The 12,294-nt window shown below is 38.4% G+C and overlaps 1 protein-coding gene across 8 annotated transcripts in view; it reads left to right on the forward strand.

Annotated features, from left to right (window-relative positions):
- Nucleotides 1–11,988, forward strand: part of LOC122550321 (zinc finger E-box-binding homeobox 1) — a 178,268-nt gene extending 166,280 nt beyond the window's left edge. For 5 of the 8 annotated variants that reach the window (XM_087987504.1, XM_087987507.1, XM_087987506.1 and 2 more), the window contains 3 exons: nt 2,270–2,450; nt 8,144–8,251; nt 9,549–11,988. In XM_087987504.1, the coding sequence (XP_087843630.1) occupies nt 2,270–2,450; nt 8,144–8,251; nt 9,549–10,075 (816 nt within the window). In that variant the 3' untranslated portion in view covers nt 10,076–11,988. The remainder of the gene's footprint in view (nt 1–2,269; nt 2,451–8,143; nt 8,252–9,548) is intronic. The other 3 variants (XM_087987505.1, XM_087987510.1, XM_087987511.1) reach the window with 3 other exon arrangements.
- Nucleotides 11,989–12,294: the final 306 nt, after the last annotated feature.

The following is a 12,294-nucleotide window of genomic DNA, read 5'->3' on the forward strand; positions in this document are numbered from 1 at the left end:
TGGTATTACTTTGTAATATTTTTATCCTGGTTCTCATATTCCTGCCAGTGACTTTAAACCATCTCAACAGCATTAGTTAAACACCCCACAAGGAACTCCATCCACGCCCTGTTCAGATGTAACCTGTTGAGCACGTACAGATGCCATTCTCCCCCAGAGCCTTTCCCAGGAATCTAAAACCTTCCTTCCTGCACTATTGTCCAGCAAATCATTTATTTATTTTCCTATTTGTGTACTCCGTTGCACAAGGCCCTCTCAATTCCAGTTTCCTTTTCTACCTGTGTTATTTGTACTAATATGGATTACACCTGCTGACTGTTTACTCTTCCGCAGAATAATGTCTGCTCCCAGCTGTTCTGCAATATCCCTGACACTAGCACCAAAGCATCCTGAAGTTACCTTGATGGCTGGAGAAACACCTGCCTGTTGTGTTAACTACAGAATCCCCTATCAGTTCTGCCGTTTAACCCACTCCCACTCCCACCAACCCCTGTACAGCTGGGCCACCCATGGCAGCACAGACATCACTATTGCTGCATTCCTTTACAAATCCATCGCCTTCATCAGTATCCATAACAGTAAATCAGTTAGTGAGTAGGACCTCTGGGAACCTCTGCATTACCTGACTTTGTTTCTTTGACTTGCCTGGTGGTCATCCATTCCTTTTCTGCCTGCTTGCCACAAACATATGGTGTAACCATGTTTTTAGACCTGTCATTCTTTGCCTTCGAGGCACTTGGTGTCTCTAGCCACTAATCAGGCTTTGAAGCCAGGCGTTCTAGCTTGTGCAGGTGGTGACATATTTTGTGCTTTGAATGATTAGGTCAGGAGAAGTATCCACAGCTTCCCCACATGTCACAGGAAGGCCATTCCACTCAGACCATAAGAGACGCAGCCGATTGGCTCTGCTCTGTCATTTGGTGAGATCACAGCTGATCTGATCATTCCATTTTCCCCAAAACTCTTTGATTCCCTTCTTAATTAAACCTGGTCTGTTTCAACCTTGACTGTACCTAATGCCCCAGCCTCAACAGAATCTCAATCCTCCAAGACAAGAAATGCCTCTTCATCTGTGTTTTAAATGTGTGACCCTTTTTTGAGATTTTGCCACAGACACTTCCACAAGGGAAAACAATTTTTCCACATCTACCCTGTTGAGTTCTCTAAGAATTTTGTGTGTTTCAATAAGGTCACCTCTTAGTCTTCTGCATTCCAACAAGTACAGGCCCAATCTACTCAGTCTGTCTTTCTGAGACAATCCCTGCTTACCTGGCATCAACCAAGTTAAAACATTTTCTGGATCGACTCCAATGCCAATATATCTTTCCTTCAGTAAGGGGCCCCAAAATGTTTCACACTTCTAGCTGTCTGCATTGGAATACCTTAAATTATGTTGTTAAGTTATTTAGTGTATCTTGTGGGCGGCACGGTGGTACAGTGGTTAGCACTGTTGCCTCACAGTGCCAGAGACCCAAGTTCATTTCCCACCTCAGGCGACTCTGTGTGGAGTTTGCATGTTCTCCCTGTGTCTGCGTGGGTTTCCTCCGGGTGCTCCGGTTTCCTCCCACAATCCAAAAATGCGCAGGTTAGGTGAATTGGCCAAGTTAAATTGCCCGTAGTGTTAGGTGAAGGGGTAAATGTAGGGGAATGGGTCTGGGTGGGTTGCGCTTCGGCGGATCGGTGTGGACTTGTTGGGCTAAAGGGCCTGTTTCCCCACTGTAAGTAATCTAATCTAATCTTTAATCACTTTAACCTTAGTTGAGAGTGTGGTGCTGGAAAAGCACAGCAGGTCAGGCGGCATCCAAGGAGCAGGAGAATTGATTTTTCAGGTAGGAGCCCTTCATCAGGATTCCTGATGAAAGACTCTTGCCTGAAACGTTGATTCTCCTGCTCCTCAGATGCTGTCTGACCTGCTGTGCTTTTCCAGCACCACACTCTTGACTCTGGTCTCCAGCATCTGCAGTCCTCACTTTCTCCTCCTTACTTTAACCTTACTCTTGTATTATTGACTAAAAATTGGGGATTAGTAGAAATTCTATGCTCTTCTGAAAATTAGCTGTCTCGTTTGCTTAATTTTTTTGTTTGTGTGTAATATTTTGAATTTCATGTTTCTCTCTCTTATTATCCATTTCTAATAAGTTGGTGTAAGCTGTTCACATTTTTTGTAGAATTGTGAAATAACGCAATAATTAAAAAGGGTGCAGCGTACCAAACAAATGCAGTTTAGTCACATAAAAATGTATAACAAAAGGTGATTGTATTCCTGAAGCAGGAAAAGCAAGAGACAAGTTCCGGAGATGTGCCCAATACTGATGATCAGAATGATTCAGACTCTATGCCTCCTCGTAAGAAAATCAAAAAGACAGAGAATGGAATGTATGCCTGTGATTTGTGTGATAAAATATTTCAGAAAAGCAGCTCTCTTCTTAGACACAAGTATGAGCACACAGGTAAGAGAAATAACCATTTTGTATAACATTTGTCTTTTTTCAGTTTGATGTAATTTATTTTTTAAACCAACCTTTTTGCTGTACTGCACTCATAGCAAAGCAATTAATATACCTTAGCTACGAATGTAATAGGAGCAGAAGTAGCCCCTTTGCCCTTTTGAGCTTGCAGCACCATTCAGCAAGACCATAACTGATATCTACTTTCACTCCACATTCCCATACAATTCCAATGTCCTCAGTCTCCTTAGTGGTTCAGGTACTTATAGTATCTCTTGAAAATTCCCAGGCTAAGCATCTACAGCTTTCTGTGATAGAGAATTATAAGGATTCACAGCCATGTGGGCGAAAAAATTTGTCGTCCTCTCACTCTTAAATAGCTAACCTCATTATTTTGAGATTGTGACTATTCTAGATTCCTCAGTTAGAGGAAACATCACCTCTACATCTAAACTGTTAAATCCTTTAGGTATTTAATATGTTTCGCTTCTCATTCTTTTAAAATCTATAAATTATAGATCTAGGCTACTCGATCTATTCGTCGGATAGTCTCTTCTTTCCAGGAATGTTGAATCATCATTGCACTCCCTCAGTGGCAAGAAGACCAAACTACACATAGTATGTCAGGCATGGCCTCTCATGATTGTAGTAAGATTTATTTTAACATATACTCCAGTCCCTTTCTAATAGAGGTTAACAGATAATTTGCTTTACTGATTTGCTTCCTACAGCTAAATTTACTCAGGTTCTTATCCAATTCTCTCTGAATACAAGCATTTGAAAAATGTGCCACTCCATTAAAAGAAATGAATTATAACTGCCAGAAAAATTGATAACTTTATACCAATCAATTCTATCCATCTGCCATGTTCTTGCCCACTCACCCAATTAACTATTGTCTCTGAAAAGAAAAATTCTGGATACTGGAAAAATGAAGTCCTGGGAGTACTAAACAGGTCAAGCAGCATTTGTGGAGGGGAGAAATATTAACAACTTAGGTCAGTCTCTCTTTGCAGCTTCCTTCCATGCTCCTTACTGTTTAGTTTCTCTCACAACTTTGTATTGATAGCAAACATTTGATAAATTACACTCCCTATCCTCCTCAAAAGTCAACGGATGAGACCTGAGGCACGGTGGCTCAGTGGTTAGCACCGCTGCCTCACAGCACCAGGGTCCCGGGTTTGATTCCAGCCTCTGGTGACTGTCTGTCTGTGTGGCCTTTCCACATGTCTGCCTGGGTTTCCTCCCACAATCCAAAGATGTGCATACTAAATTGCCCATAGTGTTAGGTGCATTAGTCAGAGGGGAAGTGGGTCCGTGTGGACTGGTTGGGCTGAAGGGCCTGTTTCCACACTGTAGGGAATCTAATCGGATCGAAATGATTGTTGCATTACCCTGTTAGTTGTAGTCTGTCGATGTAAAAAACGTCCTATTTATTCCTTCTGTTTTGTAACCATTCGTCAGTTTTCAATGCATGATTTCCAGTCCTGTGAGTCCTGATTTTGCATCCTAGCCTTTTGGCTGGCAATTTGGATACTTACTTAGGATTCAATAAAAACAGATCTGCTGATTCCTTCCCCCCCCCCCCCCCTCCCCCACCCCCACCCCACTTGTTCCTAGTTCCATTTCTAAAGCACTCAGATTTGTCAAACAGTATTTCTGTCTCTTTAAATCTATCCGATTCTGCTTTATCAAAATTAACACATATTTGTAATGAAAATACATCCCTTTAAGGTTCAAAAAACTCACATGGAAAATAGGGTCCATTGGAGATGCTTGTAATGTTGCCAGAAAATATAGTAAGCTTAAGAATTGAAGAGATTTTATTCGTAGTCTGTCTTTTCTCCCATTCTTGTTTGAGTGTTTGGCCACAGACTTCCATTAGGTGATGCTAGAGATCGAAGTTGAGATGTGGTGCTGGAAAAGCACAGCAGGTCAGGCAGCGTCCGAGGAGTAGGAGAATCAGCGTTGATTCTCCTGCTCCTCAGACACTGCCTGACCTGCTGTGCCTTTCCAGCACCACACTCAGACTTCCATTAGATTGTTCCATGCTTATCGCTAAAGTACTGGAGTGTTTTACCATGCCTTGTGCAGGATGATTGACCTGGTATGACTCTCGCTACTATTGCCTACCAAAGCTGACAATCAGCATGTTTTACCACATTATAAATGTACCTTCTATGGCCACGAGTTCTGGCATGGGAATTGAACCCAATATTTCTGGGGTGGGGATGCTACCACTGCACCATAAACCACAGAGATTTTAGAATTCAGTAAATGAGAATCAAAAAATTGATAAGGAAAGATGAGAGAAAGTACAAGAGGCTACATTATAAATGGTTTTCTGAATGCGAAGAGAAAGCAATTAGTGAAAATTTTAAAATAGGGCCTTTTATAGGCAAGGGCAAATTAAATTATAATAGGGAGTAAGGAGATAGCAAAGGCATTAAAATAAATCTTGTATATTTGTCTTCACTATGGAAGGTATAAATATTCCAGAAATAATGTGGAACCAAGGATCTAGTGAGCATGTGAATCCATACAAGAAATTGTACCGAAGACATTAATGGGCATTATTGACATCATTCCTGATGAAGAGCTTATGTTCGAATGCTAAATCTTCTCTTTGGATGCTGCCTGACCAGTTGTGTCTTTCCACCGCCACACCTTTTGACCCGATGACGATAATTGACATCGAATCCTTTGGTCTTGACTTGTACCCACGGGCTTTAAGAGATAGCAGCAGAGATAATGAATGAATTGATTTTGATCTGGGGTTGAGGAATTCTGGAAGAATTCTGACCCTTAATATTTCTTGGTTTCACCTAAACTATGTTCAATTTAATCTTCTGGGCCAAGATATTCTCTTGCTCTTGTTCTTGCACCCCCCTCCATTCATTTTATTATCAGGCTGTGTAATACTGGAATATTTAGGTCTGGACTTTGTTCACGTTGTAGCCAGACTTCTGGAATGGCTATTAGATGAAGCCTCAATTTCTATCTATTCTGTTACTGTATTGACTTTGTTGCCAAAGCTTTGCATATTTAGTGCCTATAGATCTGACATTTTCTTAATTTCCCTAATGTACTTCAGTCACTAATGCCCTATTGAATTTGCTATTTTCTCCATCCTATTCTAAAGCACTCTGCTGCAGAGCCTTGAAATTATCTTGGCTAGGTTTGAATTTACTCTCAATTCTCCCATCACCTCTTTGTAAACATACAATTTGACTTCGAATTTTGCTGTATGTGCATGCCCACGAATTCATATAAAGTGGAGCTTTAAGATGGGTGAAGAAATCTCTAAATAATTGGATTCACTCAAAAAGAATGAAAGCAAATATATGAAAATTTATTTTTCAATTTGTTCACACCTTACAGTGACCTGTCATTGAATGACAAAAGGCATTGAAAAAATCTGGGAGTTGCTGGAATAACTAACTTTTCTGCTAAACGTGCTGCCTTTCAGCCCTCCATGTTGTCAGTATAATCAAACTTTGTTGTGCATAAAATGAAATTCCGGAGCACCTCAATGGCCTTTTGTAGCTTCAGTGTGAGAAAAAGGTGGCACTTCATGGTCATTTTCTTCTGTTTTGTCCATTTCTTGATCCATATCTCAAAAATATTGGAAGTGCTCCAGGTGGCTTCATATATAGTGCCATGGCAGTCATAAAGCACTTTGGTTTCTTGGTCTTTCCTCTCACAACAAGCAGCAGCTTTTGATCCAATCTTGGTCAGTGCAGAGTATTGACGCGTTTCTTGCTTTGCTTTCTGCCATTGCACCTTTCAGATGTTGTTCTTATCCACAAATATTAAGTACTTTGCACCAGTTTGTCAAGGTCAAGGACTGAGACTCCTCCAAAACTAAAGTCTGGATCTCCAGGTCCCGCTTTTTTCTATACCTGATTAGTTATATTATTTTTTCCAATTTAATTGTTGTCATTGTCTAATTTATCTCATTTATTATTAATTCATTAGCGTAATAACAAGCCAACAGCTCACTCCATTAGAGACAAAAGAAAAGCATTCACTCCTGAGGGCTAAAAAAAATAAAAAGGCGGCCTTTTTTTTTTGGTAGTGTCCTTATCTCTGGAACAATAGACCTGGGTTCAAGTCCTACCTACTCCAGTGATGTGTTATAAATCTCTGAACAGGTTGATTAGAAAAATTGGCTACATTTGCACCAGTTTGGGGGGGTAGATATAGGACTGAAGTTAGGGGTAGGTTCTTCACTCAGCGAGTCGTAAGTTCATGGAATGCCCTGCCAGTAGCAGTGGTGGACTCTCCCTCTTTATGGGCATTTAAGCGGGCATTGGATAGGTATATGGAGGATAGTGGGTTAGTATAGGTTAGGTGGGCTTGGATCGGCGCAACATCGAGGGCCAAAGGGCCTGTACTGCGCTGTATTCTTCTATGTTCTATGTTCTATTTAGAGAAAAATAAAAAGCCACACTTGTGTCTTCTGCACTGAAGTAGTCTGTTCATGAAGCAATTTTTTACTAGTTAAATGGAGCAAATAGTTAACTTGAGTTGAGCTAAACACTTTTTTTTTTGTTATTGACTAATGCTTAAATTACATGGTTCAGTCGGAGCCTGGTGTTTTCAACCTAAAAGCTATTAAAATGTTGCCCATTTACTTTTCAAATTGACAGTGTTTTTTTTAAAGTTTCATGTGTCTTTTTAAAATTCAGAACTTGCAGTCATGATTCTGCTAAAAGGTCAACACCTGGGAGGTATTGGCTCGTCACTCCATAGATGCAAAACCATTTTTAAATTTGCTCATGAACTAAACGTTTCACTCACTAGGCCAACATCTATTACCCGCCCATAACCTATTCTTCAGATCAATCTGTTCAGAGATGTTCTTACACACCTCAGGTGGGACTTGAACCCAGGTTCCAGGGTGGGGATACTACCGCTGCATCATAAGAGGGCCTACCTTAATTGCTCAGAGGCAGGTAAGAATCACCTTGCTGCGTGCCTGTATAACTCTTCTATCTTTCAATCTCTCCTCCTTGCTCAAAACCTAGTACGTTTTTCAGTTTAATCAATTCGGATTAATAGTCACAGGTAGATATAAAATGTTAACTCAAATGTGTGGAGAGGGAAACAGTTTTTTTTTCCTAGCATTTTTCTGCTTTTATTTCTTTTGACTTTTGTTGCCCCTGCATTGGTAGGTTTTTAGGTTTGAATTGGTTCCAGTAGTGACTTCTGTTGCCTTATGATTTTATAAAATCATAAACATGGAAACAGACCCTTTGGTTCAAGTAGTCTTTGCCAACTACATTCCCAAACTAAACTAGTCTCACTTACCTGCATTTGGCAAATATCTCTCCAAGCCTTTCCTATTCATATATTTATCCAAATATCTTTTAAATGTTCTAACTGTATCTGCATCTAACGCTTCCTCTGGCAGTTCATTCCACACACGAACCACTCTATTGCTTAAAAAAGAAAGCCCTCATGTCCTTTTTGAATCTTTCTCCTCTTGCCTTAAAAGTAGGCCCCCACCCCAGGAAAAAACCCTTGCTATTCACCTTATCCATGTCCCTCATGATTTTATAAATCTCTATGAAGTCACCCTTCAACCTCCTATGCTCCAGTGCCTATTTTTATAATTCATCCTACATTCCTGGCAACATCCTAGTAAATATTTTTTTTGGACCCTCTTCAATTTAATAATATCATTCCTATAGCAGGGCGACCAGAACTGCACACAGTACTCCTGAAGAGGCCTCACCAACATCCTGTACAACCTCAACATGACGTCTCAACTCCTATGCTCAAAGGTCTGAGCATTGAAGGCAAGCTTGCTAAACACCTTCTTAACCACCCTATCTGCGATGCAAAATGAACAGCAAATGTTTGAGGTTGGGGGCAAATCCATCATCACTTGAGATTTATTCTTAATGCACACACCTTATATGGGACTGTCTCATGAAATGCAAAGGCGCACTGAAAGGCTGCTTAATAGTTTTCTCCTTTTCCCTTTGCTGCCCATTCCACTAAAGATGGGATTTAAGATTTTTGCTGCCAAACTGTATAATGCTACAAAGCTATAATTGATACAGTAGGTTTACAACTCTTGGATTTATTTTGTGAGCAAAGGTTGCAGGAATTATAGGACTTAATTCCAAAGTAATGCATAGGTTTATTACATATTTGAAACAAATGTGACTGTTTCTGTTCGAAGCGCATTTTAAATTGAAAAGTTGTCAATTTAGGGCCAAAGAACTGCATCTTGAAACCTAAAACTGTTTTACTTCGAAGTATGTTTCAACAATTAAGCTATAAACTGGTCTCTCATTTATTAGTTATAGATAAATTCATGATCTTGGTTTGGCCTGATGCAATATGGCATATCTCACCTGGAAAACAGAAATGCAGCTGCGAAGTGTAATAGTAGTAACTTAAAATGACCATAATGAACAGATGAAAAAATTAATGTCTGTTACTTGATCATTACACACAATCAAATTACAACTCAATATTGACAAATAGACATAATCGTACAAAACAGGGTGTTATTTTTCAAATTTAAAAGGCAGTGATTTAAATCATTTGAATTTAATTGACTTTAATGATCATCCACATCTATATTGTGCTATGGGATTTGGACTTTCCTATGTATGCGTGCTGTCTCCGCATTTTTAACTTGGTAGGGATTGGATCTAATCCCCAACCCTCTTCCAGCAATCCCCAAGGTACTGTTAGTAATGTGACCAAATTGAACCCTCCTTGTCAACTAGTCAGCCATCTTATTCCTTATATTCCATTCTTAACTTCATTTTAAATGAAAGATGCAAAATATTTAATCCTGAAATGAGCTGATACATGGATCTTTTGAAATAACATTGGTTTGTAAACTGGTTGACAGCTCATTTGAAATGTATTTCAAATAAAATGGAGTCCAACTTCACTGATCCATTTTCAGATGAAATGCCAAATAGAAAAATCAAGACGTACCGAAGTAATATTTTCAGTTATATTTTTACAGAAGTTACATTGCAGTAATCAGGCTGTTCAGTTGAAATCAATGGCTTGATTTTTTTTTTGTTTCTAGCAAGTTTTGGTTATTTCTAATGTGTTCATTTTGAATAGGTAAGCGACCTCATCAATGTGGGATTTGTAAGAAAGCATTCAAACATAAACATCATTTGATCGAACACACACGACTGCACTCTGGAGAGAAACCATATCAGTGTGATAAATGTGGCAAACGTTTCTCGCATTCCGGCTCCTACTCTCAGCACATGAACCACCGTTACTCATACTGTAAGCGAGAAGCTGAAGAACGGGAAGGAGCAGAGCAAGAGGAGATTGGGCCTGATTCACTGAACAACAGTGAGTATACAGACAACAGGACCTCTCCGTCCCACGTGGACTCAGATGACAAGGACAGCACTGCAAGGGAAGATGAAAGTGAAAAGGAGGAGGAAGAAAAAGAAAGTGATGAAATGCAGGATAATTGTGCAAAGGAATTGAGAGAAGAATCAGAGGAGGAGGAGGAGGAGGAAGTAGAAGCAGAAGGAGAAGCAAATGGGACAGATGTAATGAGTGATGTGGAACAGGAAAATACAGTAAATAGTCTGAAGGCTTTGGAAGTTAATACAGCAGAAAAAATGTAATGAATACTTGATCAGGAATTTAAATTGGAGAAGAAATATTCTGCACCTAATATTGTACCATGTAAAACAAAAATTCCAGAAACACTCAATTACTGTGTTTTCACTACTGTGTAGAAACCCTGGTGTGCCTGAACCTCAACAATTAACAATTTACCATATGAACTGTCAAGATATTAGGAATGATATTTGTATTAAAATGCAAAAAAAATTGCAAGTGATAAATTGCATAAACTGTCTTGATTCAAAAGGCAAACCAACAGGTTTTAAAAGAATTTGCTACCAGTCATCCTGTATTATCTGTTTACCTGTATTGCTCTTCATTTTGCTGTTCATGTATCCCATTAACTTCAACACTGTACAGCTGGGAGAGATTTCTATGAAAATTTCTATTGCAAATGCAAGTATTAATTGTAGACTTGTAGTACTACAGCTCTCTACTCCATTGCTGAACCTTAGTGTTTCATTGGTTTGAAAGGATGTGAAAATTTCTGCACTACAGAATTCCCTTTATACTTGTAACTAACATACTCCTAAGTATTATTGTCTACCTTTATCAGTATCGCACTAGAGGTTAGTTATTGATAACATTAGTTGACCTTATTTTAGAGTATAAATTCATTTGAAACATAATGTTAGCCTTAAAGCAGCTACTAGAAAATAAAACTGAGAAGGATGTGGTAAGACTTGTAGTTAGATGTATAGCAGTTTGTTACCAAGTCTTCAAAGTAAGAACTAACAGTATTAGTGTTGGAGAGAACAAGAGTCAGTGTTTTGAGTGACAGTGTTAATTAGGTAAATGAGGATTATGGTATGGAGCTTTGTATCCCCCTGGCCTTATGCAAGACCTGTGTGCTGCAAGTGCCATTTTACAAAACAGTATTATGGAAATGTGGCTGTAACCAGCCCTTAGCTTTGGTGCAAGTTATTAACAGTGTTAGCTGATTTTTATTTCAGTATTATTTTAATTCAAATTATGACAACTTAGTTTCCTATGTTTGTGCAAATTTTGTACTGTATGTCCTTGAACCTGGCAGTATTAATACCCTACTTACTGACACGTGTAACTTTTAGTTTTAGAAAACTTTTATATTTATGTGTCTTATTTTTATATTTCTTTATTATTTATTACACAATGTAGTGTATAATACTGTAGTTTGTATTAATACAATAATATATTTTAGTAAGAAAAAATGATTTGGAAGGTTGATAAGAATTCAAAGCAGAAATACAATTGGTTCTCTTGCAATGAGATTTTGTTTAAGTGTTATGTAACAATACTACTTGCCTTGGACTGTAGAATTAGAGTATCAAATGGGAATGTATAAATTTTACATTCAGAATTCTGTTATTTGCCCTGCCTCACTTTTAGAACGTTGGGCTACTGAATTTCAAATATAATGTACAGCATGGTATTTTTGCAGTTTTTGTAAATTACTGTGTAACCATGAAACTGTATTACTATCCTCAATGAGCCAAATTACGAAGTCATGCGCAGTGTTGGGAACATTTTTTGCTTTGTGCCAGTTTGTTTTAGTCTACATCTGATACAAACCAGAAGTTTTTTTTTAATTGCCTAGTTACATAGTCATTTTCTAGTTTTATACCAAACTCCCCATCTCACAATAAAATGCATCAGCAAACTGTTTGAAGATGTGACTTCACTGCTGTGTTAATTCTGTTCCAGAAATATGATAGACATCGTATTATGTATATTATTCAAGATTTTGGCTAATTTGTGACTTTTTAAATCATGGGCTTGTGATTAGATTCTTGTACAAAGATACCCCCAAATACATGTCATTTTTTTTTCAAATTACTGAATAATTTGCATCTTTCATGAAATCATCTTGCTGTTCATTAGAATGACCATATGTTAACAATATCTTAATCAGTAAAAGTTAATGGTGACTGTGCCTATTTACCTGTTCATGGATTTTCAAGCAAATCAGTTGTTTACCAATGTTCACTGATATGGATAGAATCCTTATTATATCCTTTTTCTTAAGGTATAACAACTATGGTCAACAGGGTAAGTCATCTGCTTGCTTATCCATGCTACTACCATTTCTGATCTGGCCACTTGAATGTATATGGCGTTCGAGAAATAGTATCAACTGGCAGTATTATTTGTGATAAATATGCGATTGGGAATTCAGATTCATCTAATCTTCCCTAATGTTTGGTAACTATTATTTGTACATTTTTAGGCATTAATTAAC

Source organism: Chiloscyllium plagiosum, unplaced genomic scaffold (assembly GCF_037043375.1).
Source record: "Chiloscyllium plagiosum isolate Xiang-an unplaced genomic scaffold, Cpla_swu_hap1 HiC_scaffold_5, whole genome shotgun sequence".
In the NCBI taxonomy this organism is placed as follows: Eukaryota; Metazoa; Chordata; class Chondrichthyes; order Orectolobiformes; family Hemiscylliidae; genus Chiloscyllium; species Chiloscyllium plagiosum.